We start from the raw sequence: 25,438 nt of genomic DNA, 5'->3' as shown, positions 1-25,438 counted from the left end.
TTAGTGCATAGCCAAACCAAGATACTTGACAACCACATGCAGAAAGTGTTATTCCTGAAGATGAATTTGAAGTTGAAGAGTGCTCCAAATGGATGTTATGCTTCTTCATTGCTGCTTCCAAGGCTTCCATCTTCATAAAGCATTTGGATTCTAAGTGGCCATATCGATTCCAAAAGTGGCAATGTCTATCAGTCTTCTTCCCTTTGTTGTTATTTTCCTTATCATTTTGTTGAAATGGTTTTTCATTTTGAGACTGGAATTGCTTAGGACCCTTGTTTAGATTAGGACCATTCCTTTTAGGATACGACTTCTTAGGATTCTTTGAATTTGGTTGTTGCTGAGCAACTAAGGCTTTCTTAGAAGAGTTTCCAAGATTAAGAAGACCAAGCTGTAAGAGTTTTTCTTGTTCTCTTATTAAAGAATCATAAAAGGAATCAAAGGAAGGGAACTTGTAGGCTTGTCCTTGAGAAATGAAGGCTTCTCTTGTAGAATGGAAGGTGGAAACAAACACAGAGTAGGCTGGTCCCAACTTAGTAAGAATGGAATGAATAAGGTTACTATCTTCTTTCTTAACCTTAAAACCTTCCAAGAGAAGTCTAAGGGTCTTGAACTTGGACAAAAAATCTTCAATGGAAGAAAAATTATTGAGGTCCTGTTATCACAAAACCAGTACTAGGGGCTGCAACCAAGCAAAGTTTCATGTAACTATTTCAGACCATACTTTAGATTAGGAATTAGCCTTCCTAATCAGAGAGGGCTCTCTCACAACTCTTGATAAAATCCTTCAAACACTAGATGGCTAACTCTTTATTCACTTATGAAAGCATAACTGGTTGGAAACACATCAAACTGGCTCTCATTGGGCTATGGAGTCTGTTATCACTGAAAATGATGTTGTCAAAATTTTTCTAGATTAGCTTAAAGATCGAGCAGTTTCGCAGCGCCTGAATTCTTTTAGCAGTTTCGCAGCGCTACCTGTTTGAGTGGTTTCGTAGCGTGCTACGAAACTGGGGATTTGTTTGAGTTTTCAGTGGAGGCCTGAATCATAGCATGTCTATTGTTTGATTAATGTATACACCAGAATGTTCTTATGGAATGTTAGTTCAATTATATTTCCATATGCGTGGCTATATCAGCAAGGCGTGTTGACCACTTGAAACCGTAACAGGAGACCTGAATTACAAGGTGACAGTTGGCGGCGGGGTTGTGCTGAGGTGTATTTGAAATTTGTGAATCGACCTCTTGACACACTGTGAAAAGGACGTGTTTATCAAACGAAAGGAGAAGCCGCAAATTTTGATGTGGTGTTGCGCCAATTGTCATGTATGATTATTGCTGTTAAAGGAACTGAAACTCCCGGAAGTCTTGTGACAGATGTTCTCTGTAGGGAGTATGCGCTGTCAAAGAAATATTTAGATGAATTAATTTCAAATTCCATGCTTTGCATTGTCCCGTCTTTTTCGGATCCATTTGATTACGGTTTCATAATATGGAAGGCGGGTTTCCAATATGACCAACGACGAGTTGTTTTCATCAAAGGCTACCGTCGTCTTTTCCATCAAGGGAGCACAGACCATAGAGGAACCCTTGCCAATCCAGGCAGGACTGTTACACTCGAGCCTCACGATGACCACACCAGTTGAGGCGTTGCTTACAGGGTTTCTGGACAGCAAGCTGAAGATATTGTTTTATCTTATTTAGAAGTGAGAGAGAAGGAATATGACCAAAAGGCCTACGTTGATTTCTATTTTGAAGGGGATTCAACAGAGCCAGCTATATCTGGAGTCCTTGTGTACATTGCATCAACAGACAAGAATTCGAATAAGAATTACCTGGACCCTGCACCATTGGAAATGATGGCTCAGCAAATGGTTGAAGCTGTGAGTCTTTCCAGGCCTAACATTGAATATCTCTTTCAACTAGAGACAGCTCTACTTGAGATAGGTTGCAATAACAGTCACGTGACAGACCTCGCAAATGCAGTTAGGAAAGTATTAACATGCAAAGATGGAAATGCTACTTCAAATGGAGATGCAAAGTAACTGAACTTCAGTGTGAACTTCAGCAATTTGTTGTCTTATTCACGTGATTGTTTTAAAGGATATTTTGCCGAGCCTTTTGAGTTCTATAACATGCGCTGCCTCAATCTAAAATATCTCTGATGTTATTGTGGATCCATTGAGAGATAAAATTGTTAGTGCTCACATTGCAGCTTTGATTTCTAGGTTCTTTGCATAAAAAACAGAGTCCCTGTAGGAATTATATCTTCATTGAATCCTTCATCCAAAAGAAAATCAGTGACAGTAGAGAATTAGGAGCACAAGGCTAAATTTTATACTATCAATGCTTTTGACTCTAAATGGGAGAAATTTCTAGATCCAGGGGAGTTCATTGTGATGGTTTCATTGGTTAAGAAAATTCAGAAACTCTACAACAAAAAGATGCAGCTGATTCTGACAGACAAGCCGAAATTGATATATGTAGACCCAGTCAAATTGGTACAGTAGGGTGAGATAGTTTGGTTTGATAATCCTAAGGAGCTTAATGTCCAAGTGTTGAATTCTTCCAACTTTAAGATCTGTACTTTGAAAAAGAACACCTCATTTGAAGATTTGAAGACAGCAAGGAATACTACAGTGACTTTATGTTCCAGTTGGGATTTATGAAGCTTTTTATTGGTTTGATGCTAATCAAGTTGGCTGTGATATGTAATGACAGAAGCAAGCTTCATCTTCTTAAAACTATTTAGGTTCCTAATAGCTGTACAAATGTCTGAAGAGATCATGAATCTAAGTAGAAAACGCTTCAAAGATACATAGGTTCTGTTTTGACATCTACAGCAGTTTCGTAGCGCGCTACGAAACTGCTGTAGAATGCTGTTTTGTGGAAAAACAATGAATTTTGATGATGAGGTCAGTTAATGGTAAAAGAAGGTCTCAAACTCAGGCAGGGAGATCATACATGGGTTTCATAACAACTCAAACAGTGACAGGTGTAGGTCTTGAAGGGAAAATAAAATATTTTGTTTATTTTCATAAAGTTTTCTCAAAGGCAATTTATGACCGAGCTACTAGAGTATTGGTGGAGTTACCAGAATGTTCGGTTGATACACCTGTTGGTCCTTAAAGTATCCAGATCATATAGCATATGGTGGTTATGCGTTGTTAATTGAAGGTTCAAAGAACTCGGAGTGTGGTCTTTAAATGATGAAGAGGAATGGAAGACAGGGGACCGTGGATATAGGGTGATTAATTTTATCAATTAATAAGCTGTCTTACAGCTAGCATCCGAGACCAGCTTGCTCGGTGAATGCTCCCTTAACATATCTTAGCCATAATGGAAATCATACAGCTGTCCAGCATCCAAGAAAGCATCAAGTCTGCGAGGAGAATGAAATTAGTATTTTAGTTGGATTAGGATTGTGTGTAATTTTAGTTCAGCATGTTTGTAATTAATGCAGTAGTTAAAAGCATGTAGGAGTAGTTAATAGCCACCTTCGAGGCTCCCCTCATGCTGGAGGAGGAAGCTCGAGGTGTTTTAGTTTGCTTGCCTATATATGGGCCAAGGTTAGATGTAGAAAGGGTTGGACTGTATATACAAAAACAGAGTTTTTTAGAGCTTATGAAAAGACTGTTACAGTAATGGCAAACAGGGTTTTTTCTTCCCAAGATTCTCAATGCATCTTTTTGTTCAAATGTGATGGTGGTTTAGTTTCTTAATGTTCTTTTTACAGCCTTGTTATGGCACAATCCCTCAGAATTCATATTATATGCTCTGACTTCCTGTGTGCTTGACAAGCTGTGGGTTTTGGTGAAGCATGTTTGAACATCACTCAGAATTCATTTTTTAATGCTCTGACTTCCTGTATGTTCAGCAGGCTTTGATTTAGGTAAATTATGTTTGAACCTCTGATGATGCAAAGAGCCTTGGCTTCTATGAGATGACTGTGATTTGGTTTATTAACTGTGAGAGACCCCATAGCCCAATGAAGACCAATTTGATGTATGTCCAGCCAGCTATATTTTATAAATGTGTGAAGAGTTAGCCCTCTAGTGTTTGAAGGATTTTGTCAAGAGTCGTGAGAGAGCCCTCTCTGATTAGGAAGGCTAATTCCTAATCTAAAGTATGGTCTGAAACAGTTACATGAGACCTTGCTTGGTTGCAATCCCTAGTACTGGTTTTGTGATAACAGAGTCTATAATATTAAGTAAACAAGGAAAACACAGTGATCTCATGGAAATCAAGGCTCTTAGCATTACATGTCAAACATACTCCACCAAAACATAGCTTGCTGAATACACAGGAAGTCAGAGCATATAATTATGAATTCTGAGTGATTGCATACAACAAGACTATAAAATAACATAAAGTATAAAACACCATCACTACATTTGAACATGACAATCCTTCGAGAATCTTGAGAAGAGAATAACTCTGTTTTACTATTACTGTCAAAAAGGTCTTACAATGGCCCAAAACAACACTGTTTTTCTATAAAGTATCCAACCTTTTTTACATAAAAGTTATTCCTATATATAGCCAATCAAAACACTACTGCACGAGACTCCTCAACAAGCATGAAGGGAGCTCGGAATTTTGACATTAATGACCTTAACTATATCATAAACAAACTAATTGATTACAAGAGATATGGTGCTACGAAAACAGAGGACTCTGTCACATTGGCACTTTAAGTCTTTCTCCTCGTATACTTTGTTGCGTTCTCAGAGCTTGCCACCTGTAGCATTACAATAATAACCAAACCCAAACTGAAAGCAGATTCAATGTATGGACAGCTCCGGATACCTGATGCATAGATGATTCATCAACCAATAAGAAAATGAAGCCTATATTCTCGGTTGCTGCCTCCCATCGGTGTTCATGTATTAATGATCCAGTTTCAAGCCATTTAATCCTTGGATAGTCCCGTGTGACTGAAGAAAACTCATGATCTGGCCATCCCATAACTAGACAAGTGTATCACTTAACACCTCAGCAGCTCTATCACAACCCTAAAAACTCGGACATAAAGTGAAACTTTCAATAAGAAACAAAACTTCACCTTTTCTTCAAATATTTACACCTGGCAACCTTTTTTAAATATCTGACTGACCTTCTATAACCTCCATGCTGGCATTAAGTCATCTCTTTAAATATTTGCTGACCTCAGCATTCAAACTCAAGTTTTTAACATAACCAGTCATCTACAGCAGTTTCGTAGCGCGCTACGAAACTGCTGTAGGTCATCAAAATTAAATACATGAACCTTAAAGCAACAATAACTCAAGTCTGTGATTTCTTCAGTCATTCTATACAGGTGTAAAGACATCAAAAAGTCTCAAAAAGCTTTTAAAAAGACGATGGCCAAAATATATCAAAATTTGGAAAACACATCCCTTCTTGAATCATTTAGCTAGTTTGTCTAGCTTCTCTTTCAGGCTGAGGACTTCTTCCTTCAACTTCTTGTTCTCTGCTCTTAGACCTGCATTTATTTGTTTCATAGTTTTCGCCTGCTTCAGAGCTGGCACTGTCCATACATAGGCATCAGATACTGAGCTAGCTTGACTGATCAAACTTGTTTTACCTTTCATTACAGCTTTCTTATAGCTTGTAAATCTTACTGCCTTTTCTTTAAAAACATTTTGAACCTGAGGTATTTCCTTACTTGCTTCAGCTTGTTTCTTAATGGCAATCACATTTCCACTTTGACTGATAACAACCTTATTATCCTTGTTCTTGTTTTTAGCTGCTTGGACTATTTCAGAGAAGACTTCAAGTGCCTCTGTCCTAGGCATCTCTGAAGATGCTTTCTCTTTCTGAGCTTTTTCCACTTCTTTCATTTGCCTTCTAGTCATTGGTCTGCGTGGTTTAAAGGCATACTCTTCACTTGGTTCTTCAAACTTTAATCTTTTAGAAGCCTTTGACTTCTTAGAACTTTCAGGTGAGGATTGTGTTAGATCAATATGCATTGGTGATACCAATTGATCTTGCTCAATTTCAAGTGGTTCAATTTGAATTGGATGGTCTTGCTCTAATTCAATGGCTTCCAGTAAGTCATTTAAACTGCCCTTAGAAATAGGACTCTCTTCCACAGGGGCTGACTTTCCTTTTTCTTTGCTTAGCTGGCCTCTAGTTCTCACCCTTGAAACCCTTTCAACTTCACTAGATTTAATTTCATCCTTTCTTTTGTGAGTCTTCTGTTTTGATGACTGAGGTGTTTCTTTAGGAGATGACTTAGGGGTTTCCTTTTCAGATACTCTAGATGATTTTGAAGTTTTATCTATTGATGCTTCAGGTGTTTCTTTAACTGCTGGCTTAGGAGTTTTCTTCATTGATGCTTCAGGTGTTTCTTTGACTGTTACAGACCTCTCTGATTTCTTTGTTTTAGCTTTGGGCTTCTTATGGTCTGTTATTTCTTTCCTAATCTCAGCCAAAGTAGTTTCCTCACTCTTTTCTTCTCTTTCTCTTACAGGTAATGGAGTTAGGCCCGTTTTACTTGGGAAACCGGCCATGAACACAAATGAATCCCAGTCTTTACCAATTTTATGTAGGCTATCCAACACCAGTAATTTAACCAGACCATGATGAAAAAGAGATGTTTCATAAGCTTCCTTCTTTAACTGAATCTTATCACACATCTTGCTAATACTTCTGAATAAGTAAAAAGGTATGTCTATTGAGCTCTTACCAGTGAAGTGTAGCAGCAGCTTAAAATGGTATGAGTAGACTTTGTTGTACCGACCCTCACACGTCAGGTACTTCTGGATACATGTCAATAGCATAGCATAATTCTCCTTTAGATAGCTCCTTGGGACAGCTTTAGTAAGATCTTCGTCTACATATGGTGCCTTCAAGAACTCCTTGCACGGACCCATGTCAAACTTGAAATTCTTGAACAACTCTTGGCCACCCCTCGGGATTTCTGTGACAGAAGAAATGACTTCAGGGGACACCGGAAACTCCAACATGGCCACCTTCGAATTCAGTCCAGTGAAGTTCAATGCAAATGCCTTGGTCACTTCTGCATGTCCACCCTTTAATTTTTCACAAAATTGCCAGCAACCAGCACTTCTAAATGCCTTTGCTACCTCCTCATCCCTGAGGGTTACATCTAACCCCTCCGGCTCTGTTCTCACACATTTACCCGAACGATGTTCCCTTCTTTCCATGCTTCTTTGAGTAATTTTACACAAGGGAATGACGGTGGTTTGCAGCACGAAGACAATCTTTAGCTGTAGAGAGCAGGCTCGCTTGCAGTAGTCCGTTTAAAACAAAGCTCAGGCTTTTCATAGAGCAAAAACATTCATATGATATGAAGAACTCATTATGGAATGACCACCCCCTATAACGTCCTACAAACTGACACACAACTATATGACTTCGGACCTTATGGCAAAATAATGGCTAATCATGACATAGAAAGGGTGTGAAAAGACAATCATAACCAGATTTGTGACTCACTACTCTTGGATTAGACATTCAGAGAAAAACGCTGCAAAAAACCCTGAAACTCCGATTTCGTAGCGCGGGCAGTTCAAATTTAAGAGGATGCGCTACGAAATCGCTGACAAACAGAGCGCTACGAAAACACGCAAACATTATTTCGCAGCAAAACTGACCAATCACACCCGCGCTGCGAAACTGCGCAAGTACCAAAGACATCATACCCGCGTTGCGAAACTGCGCAAAGCACCAATGACATGACATGACATAACTAACAATGATGGAGGGTGTCTAATGATCTTGCCTTTACACGAATTCTCATCCACAACTCTTGAATTTCAAATTTGAAATTGACATCAACTAACAAACCTATTTACAAGACCTCAATACTTTATAAAAACTTATGGACACTCTTATATACATGAACTATAGTTCCTAGTGATAACAGTGGCTCCAATAGGGATAGTGTGCCCCTGTGGTACACTAAGAACACACAGTACCAGTGCTTTATCCATTTATTACACTCACATCTGGCTGACAAGCATTCCTCTCAAACTTTGTGGGCCTTCTCCTCGGGCTAAAGTCTGCTAGTTCAGCTTGTCACTTATTGCTAACACAAACACTTCAAAAACAATGATTATTTACAATGATCATGAATTACTTGGCAGATTTTTCACTGATAATAATGCTTTAAGAACCTGCCATTGACAGGCCCACCAGCATACTGTGATCCATCAACTTCTTGCAAAATATAAGTATTGTTTCCATGGAAGGCAGAGATCAAATATGGCCCCTTCCATAAATTCTCAAACTTACCATGTTTGCCCTTTTCTTCAATCTTGGCTTCCCATTTCAAAACCTTGTCATCAATTTGAAAGGTCACATCTTTAATCTTCTTATCAAAAGCCCTCTTGACTCTATTCTGATTTTGTTGATAATCTTCAACCACTTCATTCCTTTTTTCTTGCAATGCAATCAATTGATTAATCCTCCGCTGTATGGCATTTGGTTCTTCTTCAAGTCCTTGAATTAATTTCATAACTGGGACACCAAGAGACGTTGGAAAAATAGCTTCTGCTCCATACACAAGTTCATAAGGAGAGGTTCCAATAGATCTTTTAGTGCATATGCGATCAGCCCACAATGCATACTTCAGTTTCAAATGCCAAGTTTTCTTGTTTTCTTCCAGCAATTTTTTGATAATCCTCACAAGACTCTTATTTGAACTTTCAGCTAGACCATTGCCTTGTGGATAATAGGCTGTTGAGTGACCAAGAGAAATATGATATTGGTGGCAAAAGTTTATCATTCTCTTAGACTTAAAGGCTTGAGCATTATCTGTGATAAGCTTCAGTGGACATCCAAACCTTGATAAAATATTGTTCTCTAAGAAGGAAATAATGACTGCATCATTAGCTTGTCTAGTTGGTACTGCCTCTATCCACTTTGTGAAATAATCAGTGGCTGTAAGTATCCACCGATGTTGGCCTGATGAAGAGGGATGTATCTCACCTATAAAATCTAGCCCCCACTGCTGAAAGGGCACTTCTACATAAATAGGAACTAGAGGCATAGGCATGAGCTTCCTTTTACCTTCAAACAACTGACATTCATGACAGGCTGCAACCTTTTTATAAATATCTTTGAACATGGTGGGCCAAAAATACCCGGCTCTCAATATTTTATTAGCAGTAGCCTTCCAATAATGGTGACCCCCACAATCTCCTTTATGAAACTCTTCAATCACCCTATCAGCCTCCTCTTCAATCAAACAACTTAATAGAATCCCTCCAGCATCCTTCCAAAATAAATTCTGCTCATAAACAAAATATTTAAGGGATTTCAGCTTGATGAAACGAGCTCTAGACTTGGGAAGTTTGTCAGGGGCTCTGTTGTGCTGTAGAACAAATGAGACATCCTTATACCATTCAGATATCAGAAATTTCTCATTAATTTTGACCAACTCTTCCTCTTCTTCAAAAATTTCTGATATTTCTGCATTAAAATTAATGTCACTGCAGTCTAGATTTGAGTGAGTTAGCAATTCTGCTAACCCTTGACCCTTCACCAATTTAGTTGGCCTAATTTCAATATCATATTCCAACAATTTGGCTATCCATTTCCCTCTTTTACCATCCGGGTCTGCTTGTGTGAGAATTTCTTTAATAACAGCACTTGGCACAAATGCAATAATATGAGAATGAAGCACATAGATTCTAAAATCTTTGATTGCCTTTACCAAAGCATATGCTTGCTTTTCTAAAATGTTATACTTTAATTCAGCATTTGCCAATGTTTTACTGAAGAATGAGATAGGCTGCTCAGTACCTTGATTCCCTTTCTGTAAAAGAACTCCAGCGATTGTATCTTCAGAGGCATAGGTGAATATTAAAAATTCCTTGGAGAAATCAGGGCTAATAAGAACCGGCGCTTGAGTGAGTGCTTTTTTAATTTCTTCAAATGACTTTCTTGCCTCAGCTGTCCACTTAAAGTCTCCTCCCTTCTTTAGCATTTTTGTGATGTGCTTAACCACCTCTGCAAAGTTAGGAATGAACCTCCTAACAAAATTAACTTTACCAAGAAAAGACTGAACTTCTTTCTTACTCCTTGGCAAATCCAGCCTTGAAATAGCACTAACTCTATTTGGATCTATTTTGATGCCTTCTTGAGAAATGATATGCCCAAGCAACTTACCAGAAGTCAAAGCAAAGATACTTTTAGTTGGATTCAAAGAAATGCCGAACCTTCTACACTTCAATAATATCTTCTCCAGATGCTTTAAATGATCTTCCTCTCTCTTTGAAAAGACTGTGATATCATCAAGGTATACCACAACTGATTTATCTTTCTCCTCTGCGAAAGCAATGTCCATAGCCCTTTGGAAAGTCGCCCCTGCATTCATGAGGCCAAAAGGCATCTTGGCATACATAAAGGTGCCCCATGGGGTGGTAAAAGCTGTCTTCTCCTGATCCTCTGGATGAACAAGGATTTGATTGTATCCTGAAAAGCCATCTAACATTGACATTCTTTGAGAGCCTACAATATTCTGCAGCATAAGATCCATTTTAGGAAGAGGATAATTGCCCTTCAGTGAAGCCTTGTTCAAATTCCTAAAGTCTACGCAAATCCTTATTTCTCCGTTCTTTTTCCTAACTGGAACCAAGTTGGCCAACCAATTTGAAAATCTGATAGGAACAATAATCTTTGCATCAAACAGCTTCTTGACTTCTTTCTCAATTAATGGCATTAGCAGAGGATTTATTCTTCTCATTTTTTGCTTAAAAGGTTTCTCATTTGGCTTGATGGAGATTGTATGTTGTATAACTGAGGAATCATATTGTTTGAGATCAGTATAATTCCAAGCAAACACATCAATAAACTTCTTCAATAGATCAATGTACTTAACTTTTAGATCAGCTGATAAAAATTTTGAAATTTTGATCAATTTAGGCGCTACTAAATCACCTAGATTGCAGTTTTCTATCTCCTCTTCATTTGCTTGCAACCTTGGTGCCTTAAAGACATCATTCTGATCAAAAAGCTTTTCAAGAGGAATCAAACCTTTAGGAATGAGATTATTTTGGAGCTGTAACACCTCAGACTTTTCTTTTGTTTCTACTAACATGTTTTGCTGATCAATTTGACAATGCTCAAATTCTCCTTTCAATTCTATGAAACTTCTCACCTGCTGGTCATCTTCAAAGACTTGCCAATTTAATATATTATCAGGGATTACTGGCCTATGGCGGACTTTGACTTCATAACTGTCAGAAGCATGTTTAGGAATGACAAAAAGACTAGCTGCTACAGCAAGAGAATCTGCCATGGAATTCTGCTCTCTGGTTTTGATATTGAAAGTGTATGATTGAAACTTTTCCAACAATTCTAACACCAAGTTCCTATAAGCTCTCATTCTTGCATCTTTTGTTTGGTAAACACCTTGAACTTGTTTTATAACCAGCTCAGAGTCCCCATAAACAGCAATGTTTTTTGCCTTGAACTCAATCAAATTTTCTAAGCCTAAAACCAAGGACTCATACTCGGCCATGTTATTTGTGCAATCAAAATTGAGCTTATAAGACAGAAACTTACTTTCATCATCTGGACTCATGATCCAAATTCCAGCGCCAGCTCCTTCCTTCCCTGTTGCTCCATCAAAATACAAAGACCAGCAACCAGAAATATCTTCTTCATTACTTTGCTGCAACTCTTCACACTGATTTTCTGCTTTTTCTTTCTGTGATTCTTCTCCCACTGATTCATTAAATAGAATGGCTGATCCCAAGCCTGTATCACAAGAATAGATAGGAAAATTCTGTGGTTTATCCTTGCTACTCACCATATATGCCATCCTTGTTTCCCGGTATAACCTTCTCTGCTCCCCAAATACTGGAATAGTAGCATAAGTCAAATCCATTTGCATGGTACCTTTAATTTTAGCTGCCCATGACCTTGAAAGTAATATTCCAAATTTAGGTGGAACATCAGCCACAACAATATCCATGACAGTGGTTTTAGCTGGGATTTGTGTAAGTGCCACAACAACATCCTTAATTAACCCAATACAATGAACCCTCTTAGAATCAAAAGAAAATAAGTCTTTATAAGGTCTAGTCACTTCCAATCCTAACCTTTCCATAATGACTTTGGGCATAAGATTATGAGATGCTCCTGAGTCCAACATGGCATTATGAAGAGTCATTTCATGTATATTGATGCTTATATAAAAAGGAGGAAATTCATCATTCTGCTCATCTTCAAGCCTTGGGCCTAAACAAATAATAGGATTGTCTTCTTGCAAATTTAAAATATCAGCTCCTCCTGGGGGAGAATTAAGCATTTCCACAATCTTGCTTCTATACTTGTTTACTTTCAAAATCTCATTAAATGGGACTGATATTTTGATTTTAGAAATCTCATTTTCTATATTGAATCCTGGAGTAGACCTCTCAACTTCCTTAGGAAGAACAAGAGTTTGATTATCTCTCTTTTCAATAGGAGCATCACCTTTTTCTTCAGCTTGTTTTGGCTTTTCTTTTTTGTCTTCCACTGCTTTTGAAATATTCTTCTTAGGCTGACCCTTGTTTGCTGTAATGGGAACATCTCTATTTCTGAGGTTATATTGCTTTTGAATTTCAAATATGGCATGCTGATAACCCTTTAGGAAATCTGAAGGTTCTTCTTCAACTTTTTGTTGGCTAGACTCATCATGTTCCTCTTTTGTTAGAAAGATCTCTGAATCTTCTTCACCAAGACAATGAATAGTTTCTTCAGGTTCCTCAGATTCTTCTTCTCCATCTACCATATTTTGCTGAAACGGAGGTCTTACAGGAGGATCAGCTTGTTGATTTCTATTCTCCCTTGGCCTTTGTTGATTTTGTGGCCTTCTAAACTGAGGATTTCTAAACCGAGGTTCTTGTTGTACTTGAGGAGCAGCAGTATTCCCAAGTGCTAATTGGTCCATCAATTTTTCCATAGTCTTTATCATGGTTTCAACTTTATCGTCTTGAGCAGAAGTAGAAGGCCTTTCCTCTTCCTTTATCTTGGTCTTAGCCATCTTGGACTTTTTAGCAGCAAGTATATTCACCTCTACTTTGATAGCATCATTTTGCATGTCAGCCAATGTAGCAGACTCTCTTTCTCTAAGTAAAAGAGAGAAGTCAGAATCAAAGGACTCAGCATATCTTAATTGTGCTAAAGCTCCAGGAGGTTTCAAGTGAGCTGGAATAGAATTATAAATCTTGTTAAACCTCTTAGAAAAATTTTGAATAGTCTCATCTGGAGTTCTTCTTAAATTATTGTATTCAGTGAGGGCCTGAACTGGATTAGTTCTATTTCCCCACTTCCTCATAAAGCTATCTTCAAACTCAGCCCAACTGTGAATGCTACCAGCTCCCAAGGCCTTGAACCATTTCCTAACCTCTCCAATGAAAGACTGAGCAAACAATCTCAATTTGACATCTTCATCATCCACTTCATACCTATCAATAAAGTCATTGAATCTATCCACATGCTCTTCAGCTGTAATGTCCTCATCTCCTCCCCATGTTGGGATCCTAGCAGCATATTTATTTGGTAAATCATGCAGAACAGCAGGAAGAGCCAAAGGAGCATACCTAGCAGGTACGGCCATAATGAAAGGAGGAAGAGTGACAATAGGTATGTTATGACCAGAACTAGTATGAAATGTGGCTTGAGGGCTATTTGGACTTGCAGAAGCAGAGGACAAAATATGAGTACGAAAAGGACTATTAGGACTTTGTAGACCACTAACAAAAGAACTCCAATTTGGGAGAGGTAAACCAATCTTTGAGTTGAGCAAAATTTCAAAAGGGTCAAGCTCCTTGAGCTGTTTTAAATCTTCTTTCTCTAATAATAGCTCAGAAGAAACAATTTCCCAAAACTCCTCTTTATCTTTATGTGAAATTAGAGAAGAAGTATCAATACCTCTCTTTTGTAGATCCAAAATGATACCAATTAATTCTTCTTCATTTTCAGACCTTAATATGACCTCTTGAACTTTATCATCAACAAGTTTATTCTCAGGACTTCTAGAAAACTCAGTAAATAATGACTTTGAAATACTTGAAGTACCTGGTATATCAGAGAATCTTTGTTTACTCCTTGAGATGATATTAGGATTCTCCACAGGACTAGGTGGATTTGGATCAGGGTTACTCCTTGTGTACCTTCCTTTCGAAGCCACCTTTAAACTTTTAAATAACAAATGGAGTCACCAAGGTAGAATGCAGCCTCGAAAATCATTTGAACTCCTGCTACCTTCAGAAATTCAATCTTAAGCTCCCGGCAGACGCACCAAAATGTTATCACAAAACCAGTACTAGGGGCTGCAACCAAGCAAAGTTTCATGTAACTGTTTCAGACCATACTTTAGATTAGGAATTAGCCTTCCTAATCAGAGAGGGCTCTCTCACAACTCTTGATAAAATCCTTCAAACACTAGATGGCTAACTCTTTATTCACTTATGAAAGCATAACTGGTTGGAAACACATCAAACTGGCTCTCATTGGGCTATGGAGTCTATAATATTAAGTAAACAAGGAAAACACAGTGATCTCATGGAAATCAAGGCTCTTAGCATTACATGTCAAACATACTCCACCAAAACATAGCTTGCTGAATACACAGGAAGTCAGAGCATATAATTATGAATTCTGAGTGATTGCATACAACAAGACTATAAAATAACATAAAGTATAAAACACCATCACTACATTTGAACATGACAATCCTTCGAGAATCTTGAGAAGAGAATAACTCTGTTTTACTATTACTGTCAAAAAGGTCTTACAATGGCCCAAAACAACACTGTTTTTCTATAAAGTATCCAACCTTTTTTACATAAAAGTTATTCCTATATATAGCCAATCAAAACACTACTGCACGAGACTCCTCAACAAGCATGAAGGGAGCTCGGAATTTTGACATTAATGACCTTAACTATATCATAAACAAACTAATTGATTACAAGAGATATGGTGCTACGAAAACAGAGGACTCTGTCACATTGTCACTTTAAGTCTTTCTCCTCGTATACTTTGCTGCGTTCTCAGAGCTTGCCACCTGTAGCATTACAATAATAACCAAACCCAAACTGAAAGCAGATTCAATGTATGGACAGCTCCGGATACCTGATGCATAGATGATTCATCAACCAATAAGAAAATGAAGCCTATATTCTCGGTTGCTGCCTCCCATCGGTGTTCATGTATTAATGATCCAGTTTCAAGCCATTTAATCCTTGGATAGTCCCGTGTGACTGAAGAAAACTCATGATCTGGCCATCCCATAACTAGACAAGTGTATCACTTAACACCTCAGCAGCTCTATCACAACCCTAAAAACTCGGACATAAAGTGAAACTTTCAATAAGAAACAAAACTTCACCTTTTCTTCGAATATTTACACCTGGCAACCTTTTTTAAATATCTGACTGACCTTCTATAACCTCCATGCTGGCATTAAGTCATCTCTTTAAATATTTGCTGACCTCAGCATTCAAACTCAAGTTTTTAACATAACCAGTCATCTACAGCAGTTTCGTAGCGCGCTACGAAACTGCTGTAGGTCATCAAAATTAAATACATGAACCTTAAAGCAACAATAACTCAAGTCTGTGATTTCTTCAGTCATTCTATACAGGTGTAAAGACATCAAAAAGTCTCAAAAAGCTTTTAAAAAGACGATGGCCAAAATATATCAAAATTTGGAAAACACATCCCTTCTTGAATCATTTAGCTAGTTTGTCTAGCTTCTCTTTCAGGCTGATGACTTCTTCCTTCAACTTCTTGTTCTCTGCTCTTAGACCTGCATTTATTTGTTTCATAGTCTTCGCCTGCTTCAGAGCTGGCACTGTCCATACATAGGCATCAGATACTGAGCTAGCTTGACTGATCAAACTTGTTTTACCTTTCATTACAGCTTTCTTATAGCTTGTAAATCTTACTGCCTTTTCTTTAAAAACATTTTGAACCTGAGGTATTTCCTTACTTGCTTCAGCTTGTTTCTTAATGGCAATCACATTTCCACTTTGACTGATAACAACCTTATTATCCTTGTTCTTGTTTTTAGCTGCTTGGACTATTTCAGAGAAGACTTCAAGTGCCTCTGTCCTAGGCATCTCTGAAGATGCTTTCTCTTTCTGAGCTTTTTCCACTTCTTTCATTTGCCTTCTAGTCATTGGTCTGCGTGGTTTAAAGGCATACTCTTCACTTGGTTCTTCAAACTTTAATCTTTTAGAAGCCTTTGACTTCTTAGAACTTTCAGGTGAGGATTGTGTTAGATCAATATGCATTGGTGATACCAATTGATCTTGCTCAATTTCAAGTGGTTCAATTTGAATTGGATGGTCTTGCTCTAATTCAATGGCTTCCAGTAAGTCATTTAAACTGCCCTTAGAAATAGGACTCTCTTCCACAGGGGCTGACTTTCCTTTTTCTTTGCTTAGCTGGCCTCTAGTTCTCACCCTTGAAACCCTTTCAACTTCACTAGATTTAATTTCATCCTTTCTTTTGTGAGTCTTCTGTTTTGATGACTGAGGTGTTTCTTTAGGAGATGACTTAGGGGTTTCCTTTTCAGATACTCTAGATGATTTTGAAGTTTTATCTACTGATGCTTCAGGTGTTTCTTTAACTGCTGGCTTAGGAGTTTTCTTCATTGATGCTTCAGGTGTTTCTTTGACTGTTACAGACCTCTCTGATTTCTTTGTTTTAGCTTTGGGCTTCTTATGGTCTGTTATTTCTTTCCTAATCTCAGCCAAAGTAGTTTCCTCACTCTTTTCTTCTCTTTCTCTTACAGGTAATGGAGTTAGGCCCGTTTTACTTGGGAAACCGGCCATGAACACAAATGAATCCCAGTCTTTACCAATTTTATGTAGGCTATCCAACACCAGTAATTTAACCAGACCATGATGAAAAAGAGATGTTTCATAAGCTTCCTTCTTTAACTGAATCTTATCACACATCTTGCTAATACTTCTGAATAAGTAAAAAGGTATGTCTATTGAGCTCTTACCAGTGAAGTGTAGCAGCAGCTTAAAATGGTATGAGTAGACTTTGTTGTACCGACCCTCACACGTCAAGTACTTCTGGATACATGTCAATAGCATAGCATAATTCTCCTTTAGATAGCTCCTTGGGACAGCTTTAGTAAGATCTTCGTCTACATATGGTGCCTTCAAGAACTCCTTGCACGGACCCATGTCAAACTTGAAATTCTTGAACCACTCTTGGCCACCCCTCGGGATTTCTGTGACAGAAGAAATGACTTCAGGGGACACCGGAAACTCCAACATGGCCACCTTCGAATTCAGTCCAGTGAAGTTCAATGCAAATGCCTTGGTCACTTCTGCATGTCCACCCTTTAATTTTTCACAAAATTGCCAGCAACCAGCACTTCTAAATGCCTTTGCTACCTCCTCATCCCTGAGGGTTACATCTAACCCCTCCGGCTCTGTTCTCACACATTTACCCGAACGATGTTCCCTTCTTTCCATGCTTCTTTGAGTAATTTTACACAAGGGAATGACGGTGGTTTGCAGCACGAAGACAATCTTTAGCTGTAGAGAGCAGGCTCGCTTGCAGTAGTCCGTTTAAAACAAAGCTCAGGCTTTTCATAGAGCAAAAACATTCATATGATATGAAGAACTCATTATGGAATGACCACCCCCTATAACGTCCTACAAACTGACACACAACTATATGACTTCGGACCTTATGGCAAAATAATGGCTAATCATGACATAGAAAGGGTGTGAAAAGACAATCATAACCAGATTTGTGACTCACTACTCTTGGATTAGACATTCAGAGAAAAACGCTGCAAAAAACCCTGAAACTCCGATTTCGTAGCGCGGGCAGTTCAAATTTAAGAGGATGCGCTACGAAATCGCTGACAAACAGAGCGCTACGAAAACACGCAAACATTATTTCGCAGCAAAACTGACCAATCACACCCGCGCTGCGAAACTGCGCAAGTACCAAAGACATCATACCCGCGCTGCGAAACTGCGCAAAGCACCAATGACATGACATGACATAACTAACAATGATGGAGGGTGTCTAATGATCTTGCCTTTACACGAATTCTCATCCACAACTCTTGAATTTCAAATTTGAAATTGACATCAACTAACAAACCTATTTACAAGACCTCAATACTTTATAAAAACTTATGGACACTCTTATATACATGAACTATAGTTCCTAGTGATAACAGGTCCAATGTAAGCAACTCATTTTTGAGTTGATGGGCTCTAAGTTCATTTTTAATTCCAAAAACTTTAGTGATTTGTTTCATTGCTTCATCAGGAGTATCAAGTTCTGCAATATGGAACCTAAGATCTGGAGAAATATACATCCCTATCAACCCACGTGCTTGATCTTTCCTATTTTCCCATTGAGCTACCTTATCTTCATCTTTCAGTTTGGTTTCTTGGCCTGAGGCTATTCTGTAAAGACCTTTACTTCTAAGTAAATCCTCAATGTAGAACCACCATTGGAAGTAGTTAGTGTTGTCAAGAATAACTTGGCATGGACTTCTCATTTTAACATAAATTTAAGCTATATATGCTGAAACTAAGTGTTCCAATGGAAAGATCTCAAAAAATTAGGCTGATTCAAAAAAACGGCTCTAAAAATGGCTTCTGAATGAAGAAGTTATGGATTTTTGCAGAAAAGTTGTTGAAGATGTCGACGAAGTGCGGCAATGTGTGGAAATGAATGATAATGTCATATTAAAAAAAATATGCCCCCTTTCCAAACTTAATCTAATAAAGTAGCTTTGGACCAAGAAGGATTTGAACTCAAGACCTCTATTCTCATAAAGGAGCTTTGGACCAAGTGAGCTAGATTAAAAGGTTAGTAATTTTTGGAAAAGAGGAAGGGGTTTTTTTTTTTTTTAAGTCACTGAAGCTTTGGGTTGTGTGATTACTTGAGAAAGCTCTTTTTTCCTTACAAAAAAAAAACACAAAACCTAACACGGACATACAAAAAAAATAAACCTTACGGCTTGAAGTTAGCTTTAGCCGGAAACTAAATATTTCCCTCAATGTTTCTGATTTTCCGAGATCACACTAAGGCACGGCGGAAAAGAGCATACGCATGAGAAAAATCCTTCCTCTCTGTTTTATATTTGCCCAAATCACACAGATTCATGGGGCAAAGAGCATACACAAAAATGAAAGGTATAGATCCAGTAATTGAAAAAACAAAGAGCTAAGTAAACCGAAATAAACAGAGAGAAAATAACTAGAAACTGCAAATAAACATTGTATACCTCCAGATCGGAAATTTAAAGGAAGGGTTTTATCAATGGACGCTGAGTGGAAGGGTTAGGGTTTGAGACCAGGAAGCCAGACGTGCTCGCTCCCAGCCAGGGGCAGGGGCCCTCGTGCCCACCTGCAGGACTGCACAACAAAACAATGCCAATTAAAAAGGGCAGTGGTGAATTCGAGCCAAGCAGTAAGGAAATGACAGAAGCAAGCAGGGGGGGAGAGATCCCCTCCTATAAGGAGGTCATAGCAGGAGAGTCAAGTATAGCAGGCGCAAACGGTGGGTCAGGGCATCGTGATAAGACTGCGCCGGTAATGGGAGAAGCATGGCAGGCGAGATCAGGAAACAAATGTCTGCCAAGGGCAACCAAAAAACCCAGGTACGTAGTCCCGAACAATAAACTAGAAGAGTACAGGGGTTATATGAAAGACCATGCACTTATCTGCAAGTTTATAGGAACATGGCCATCTGAAAAAGACTTGACGAAATGGATACAACAGAAGTGGAAACCTAAAGGTCATTTAGACCTCAAATTAGGGGCAAAGGGTTTTTTCACAGTAATATTTACAAACCTGGAGGATAAGGAAAGGGTTTTTGAAGAAGGCCCATATTTCTTTAACAATGTTGGACTATTCATGAGGTAATGGGAAGAGTGCTACAACCCAGAAAAAGAAAGGATGATGGCGGCTCCAGTCTGGGTTAGGATTTTTGGACTCCTGATAGAGTTCTGGGACCCAGAGATCCTAGAAGGAATAGGGAACTCAATCGGAACCTTCGTGAAGATAGCAGAGACTACCAAAAGAGGCAGATACACATCTTATGCCAGGCTCTGTGTGTACATGAACATCACAGAACCACTGCCAGATCACATTGAAATAGAATATCACGATGATGTATGGAAACAGCCAGTTGATTATGAACATATCCCTTTCAGGTGCAGACGATGCCACGAATATGGCCACTTGTTTAAACACTGCCCGCTGAATGAGAGAAACATCCCAGCAAATCAGGGGTCGGAACAGAAAAGCACAGAGGAGGGGAGGAAGACAAATGAAGGAAACAGAGGAGGATTTACAGAAGTATAGAAAAGAAAGAGAAACCAAAAAGGCAAGTCCAAACCCACCCCTTCTCTCCCAGAAGACCATCAGAAGAGCCAGAACCAGTTCGAAATCCTACGAGACCTAGAAATGGAAGAGGAAGGTGAAGAGGAGGACGAAGATACAAGAGAAATCCAAAATGAAAATAGGAAGGAAAACAAGGAAACAAACAACACAGTACCGAAGGGAGAAAAAGGAAAGGGGGAAGAGGATCGAGACCAGACCCAAGAACAGATCCAAATGGAAATAGATTTGCAACTGGAGCAAGAAGGTGAGGAGGAACAGATCATGAGAAAACTATTACAGGAATGGAAGTATTTGGATGAATGTTTCATACCAGAAGATCAGAAAAAACTTTATAAGGACATGTTCCAAAAATATAAGGAAAAATGAAGAAGCAGAACAGCAAAGCAACCGGAGCTACCTGGATCACAAGGAGACCAGAACACAGAAACTGGAACTATAGGAAAAGGAGGAAGGAAAAGAGGAAGGAGACCTATGAGTGAAACCATTCAAATGGTAGGAGATATGCTGGTAAACTCAGGGAAAGTGGTACCATTGTCGGAGGTCTTCCAACAACCCCTTAAACTTTTGAAATGATCATCACAACCTGGAATATCAGAGGGTTAAACAGTAAGGGAAAGCAGAGGTATTTGAAAGAGAGACTCAAGAGAGATAAACCAAGTATTATGCTAATCCAAGAAACAAAAGTACAGGAAAGCAAGCTAAAGGCAGTGATGAACAGCTTCAAGCCGTATTATGAGATCATTGGTCAAGATGCAATAGGGAGTGCAGGTGGAGTTGCGATCCTTTGGAACCCAGAGGAAGTCCAATTTGAAGACTGGACCAGCACTACCCGCATCCTCTCAGGAATATTTAGACCCTTAGGATCCCAAGATTGGATTCTGTTATCAAATGTATATGGACCCCATACTCAGAATGAACGGAGGACCTTCCTTCAGAACCTGTCAGTTATGAGATCCATGTACCCGGAGTCCCCTTGGATTGTTGGTAGAGATTTCAACATGATAAAAGCTCTAGGTGAAAAAAGGGGCGGGCTCAGAAGAACAGAGATAGACATGGAAGCATTTGGAGATTGGATAGAAGCTCAAAGACTTGTAGACATTCAGACTATAAATGGAATACATACATGGAATAATAGGAGGGGAGGCAGACACCAGATCGCCTCTAGATTAGACCGATTCCTCCTGTCTGAACAGATTATGAACTGGGACATCTTCATTGAAGCTGAAATCCTACCGGGAATGGGATCGGATCACTGGCCGATCAAAGTAGAAATGGACATAAAAGCCAGCCCAAAGAAAAATCCCTTCAGATTTGAAGCATTTTGGCTCAGGGACAAAAATTTTATGAAAAAAGTGGAAGAATGGTGGAAACAAAGTAGCCAGAGAGGAAGAAACAAAATGCAAACTTTTCAGATGAAACTGAAAGAACTGAAAGGGAACATCAAGAAATGGAACAAGGAAGAATTCAGACACATTCTCAAGGATAAACAGATGCTAGAACAGAAGATGGAGCAAATCCAACAAGAAATAATAAACACAGGGAGAAGTGATGACCTGGCTAAAGAGGAAGGAATCCTAATAGGGAAGCTAGAAGAAAGGCGAAAACAAGAAGAAATCTTGTGGCGGCAAAAATCCAGAATAAATTGGTTAAGGGAAGGGGAGCGGAACACAAAGTTTTTTCACCAAGCAATGATCCAAAGAAGACAAAGAAATTGAATCTTCTCTATTAAAAATGATGCAGGAACAAGAGTGCTGGAGCACGAGGAAATAGAACAAGTCCTGGTACAGCATTTCAGGGATCTTCTCACGGAACCAGAAGTCGATCGTGGAGAAGCTATTGGAAGAATATGCAATGAGATCCCGAGCAAGATAACTAGAGAACAAAATCTGGCCTTGATGAGGGCAGCAACGCTAGAAGAAGTTGAAGAGATAGTGAAGGGAATGAAAAGGAATAAAGCCCCAGGTCCTGATGGATTCACAGTGGAATTCTATCAAGCCAGCTGGGACTTCATAGGCCAAGACATCCTGGATGTAGTGGAAGAGTCAAGAAGGAACCAAAAGGTAAATACAAGTCTAAACTCAACCCTTTTATCCTTAATCCCTAAAGAATCTAAGTCTGAAGTCCCCCAGGGTTTTAGACCGATTGCATTATGTAATGTGATATACAAGATCATTGCCACCCTTGTGGCTAAAAGACTCAAACCTCTGCTATCGAGCATCATTTCCCTGGAGCAAACCGGCTTTGTTGAAGGTCGGCAAATCTTGGATGGGCTAGTAGTCTCTCAAGAAGTGGTTCATTCCCTGAAGGTAAAAAAGGAAATAGGTATGATGATTAAACTTGATCTTTCTAAAGCCTATGATCGTCTGAATTGGAATTATCTGAGAGAAGTGTTAAGAGCTTTTGGCTTCTGTAATAGATGGATAGAATGGATATCAGCCATGATCTCTTCAACCAATTTTTCCATCCTGGTGAATGGTACCCCATCCCAACCCTTCAAAGCATCCAGAGGTCTCCGTCAAGGGGATCCTCTATCCCCTTTCCTTTTTATAATAGCTGTAGAAGGCTTGGGAAGATATATTAAAAAAGAAGTTAGAGAAAAGAAGCTTAAAGGGATCCAAATTTGGGGAAACAACCTTCCTATTACCCATCAGCAATTTGTGGACGACATAATGTTGTTCTGTAATGTGTCTCTCAGAGAAGTCCATAGGATCAAAGCAACCCTAGACCTTTTTATGACAGCTTTAGGCACCCAAATTAATAATGAAAAATCATGTACCTATTTTTTTAACACTGCTGGGAACATTAGAAATTTTTTGACTAGAACCTTGGGATTTCGCTCAGGGGAGCTTCCTACCAGATATCTTGGAACACCTCTAGCTTTAAATCCCTTGAGGATTTCAAATTGGCAGCAAACCATTGATAAAATTGCTAGAAAATTAGAAAATTGGTCTTTCAGATCCTTGAACTTCGCAAGCAGAGCGGTTCTAGTAAAGGTTGTTCTTCAATCTATTCCCACTTATCAATTATCGGCAATGTTGGCATTATGATTCAAGTGTTGTCCTTGATGGCAACTCACTCAGAGGTTGGTACAGATACTCAGAAGTTGGTTCAGGTGATGGCAACTTACTCAGAAGACAGATCCTAGTACAGCTTGCCAAGGAAGTTCATACACGCAGGTTTGTTAAGCCCAAGTCGCGTGTACACGCAGGTTGGCTTCAGAAAAAGCGCGTGTATGTGGAAAAGCACCTTTGGTCCATGGCGGTTAGTCCTTGGAAGTTGTGCCTATGGTTTCGGACCATTGTATCTCGACGGGCGTGTCGATCCCTAGTTTTGAAGTTGATGGTATTGTGTTTCTATGGTTTTGGCTCTTGGTATTGAACAAGGCCTAAGGCTATATAAGGAGAAGATCACTAGGCAAAGAGCAAGTGTGTGTGGGTGTCTGACGCAGTGAGAGGATCTGGTATTGCTGGTTATCTGTTCGGGACGCTTGGCAAGGGTCGGATCTGACAGCAAAGGCAGAAGTAATCATTTCTAGATCTGCACGCGGGTTGCCTTTGGAGAAAGCGCGTATACACGCGGTTTTGGTACAGTGAAGTAGCGTATGCATGATAAGGGTTGATATTTCAGGTTGTTGCTGATTCTGGTGGTTGTTGCAGAGTTCTAGATTCTGGTTTGGGTTCTGTGTTCTTGATGACAGGGTTTCAGTGATTCGGTATTGGGTTGTTTAATGAATTATGATGCAAGTATAAGTTGATGATTGTATTGCGGTAATGTTTGCTTTGTACTCTTGGATCCAGTCTGAAAATTGATGAAACGTGGTCCCTGAAGGTTGTAGGGTCAGCACCTACGTACTAGTAAATGGATCAGCTAGTACAAGAGCTGAGGGGGTTGTAGCTCCCTTCCAAAAGTAGTTGGAAAACGAGAGAGAGGGTTGTAGCCCTCTGCAGGTTGTAGCCTGCATACTGGTAAAGGACTGCACCAGTATATTGTAAAAGAAGTTTCTCATTAAAGAAGAAAGAGACGAATTGCAGCAGGTGGTTTTCACCCACATTGGGTTTCCACCTTATATCATGGTGTTCATGTGTGTGGCTCTTGTGTGATGTTCTGTTCTGTTATACTGCACCTGTTTACTGCTAAATTGCTTAATAAAGTTCTGATGCATTTACTGAAGATAAGATTAACTGAATCATAAGATATCTGCATATACGCTAGTTGCTTTAGACACAGTCGCGTGTACACGCGGGTTCACTTAACTGAAGTCGCGTATATGTTTCTGAGTATGAAATTGAAAAGGTTTTATTGATCTGATAATACTGATTCACCCCCCCTCTCAGTATTATTTCCAACAATTGGTATCAGAGCAGGTCCTTCAGAGGAAGCTTGATCGCTTGAAGGAAAAGATCCATCAAAATGGCTAATCCAGAAAGAGAGGCACACATCAGGCCACCAGTCTTTGACGGGAACAATTTTACTCACTGGAAGATAAGAACCACTGCATATCTACAGTCTCTTGGAGCAGAAGTTTGGGGACTCATAGAAGGAGGATACAAATTCCCATCAGCAACTCCTACAGATCCAGCAGAGAAAAAGCAATATGAGCTCAATGCCAAAGTAGTTAATGTCCTATTGAGTACTTTGACTCAATCAGAATTTATGAAGATCATGCATCTCAAATCAGCTAAGGAAATATGGGACAAAATCATTACAAGCTACGAAGGAGATGATCAGGTAAAAATAGCGAAGCTTCAAACTCTCAGAATCCGGTATGAAACTCTTAAGATGCGAAGTAATGAAAGCGTAGCTAATTATTTCCTGCGTATGGATGAGATTGTGAATTGTATGAGGGATCTGGGTGAAGAATTTGAGGAAGTTGTCTTAGTTCAAAAGGTTTTGAGATCTCTGTCTACTAAATTTGATTCTAAAGTATCTGCCATAGAAGAAAAGGAGAATGTGCGAAAAATTACCATGTCACAGCTTCACGGGATCTTAACTGCTTTTGAAATGCGACTAGAGGTACCACCAGAGGCCGCATTCGAAGTGTCAGAGGAAGAAGATGAGGTAAATTTTGTCAAGAATCT

At 39.1% G+C, this 25,438-nt stretch overlaps 1 protein-coding gene and 1 pseudogene across 1 annotated transcript; both read left to right on the top strand.

Annotated features, from left to right (window-relative positions):
- Nucleotides 1-1,325: 1,325 nt before the first annotated feature.
- Nucleotides 1,326-2,042, top strand: LOC149174439 (gamma-glutamylcyclotransferase 2-3 pseudogene; annotated as a pseudogene).
- A 17,874-nt stretch (nucleotides 2,043-19,916) lies between these two features.
- Nucleotides 19,917-20,321, top strand: LOC149174438 (uncharacterized). Its single transcript, XM_089420852.1, has one exon. It carries the CDS (start codon nucleotides 19,917-19,919, stop codon nucleotides 20,319-20,321), a length of 405 nt encoding a protein of 134 aa, XP_089276978.1.
- The last annotated feature ends 5,117 nt before the right edge of the window (nucleotides 20,322-25,438 follow it).

Source organism: Pinus tabuliformis, chromosome 4_1 (assembly GCF_031772625.1).
Source record: "Pinus tabuliformis cultivar Carrire ecotype Pingquan chromosome 4_1, CPIR1, whole genome shotgun sequence".
Taxonomy (NCBI): domain Eukaryota; kingdom Viridiplantae; phylum Streptophyta; class Pinopsida; order Pinales; family Pinaceae; genus Pinus; species Pinus tabuliformis.
Note: the sequence above shows the minus strand (reverse complement) of the source record. Positions and strands in the feature narration are given on the sequence as shown.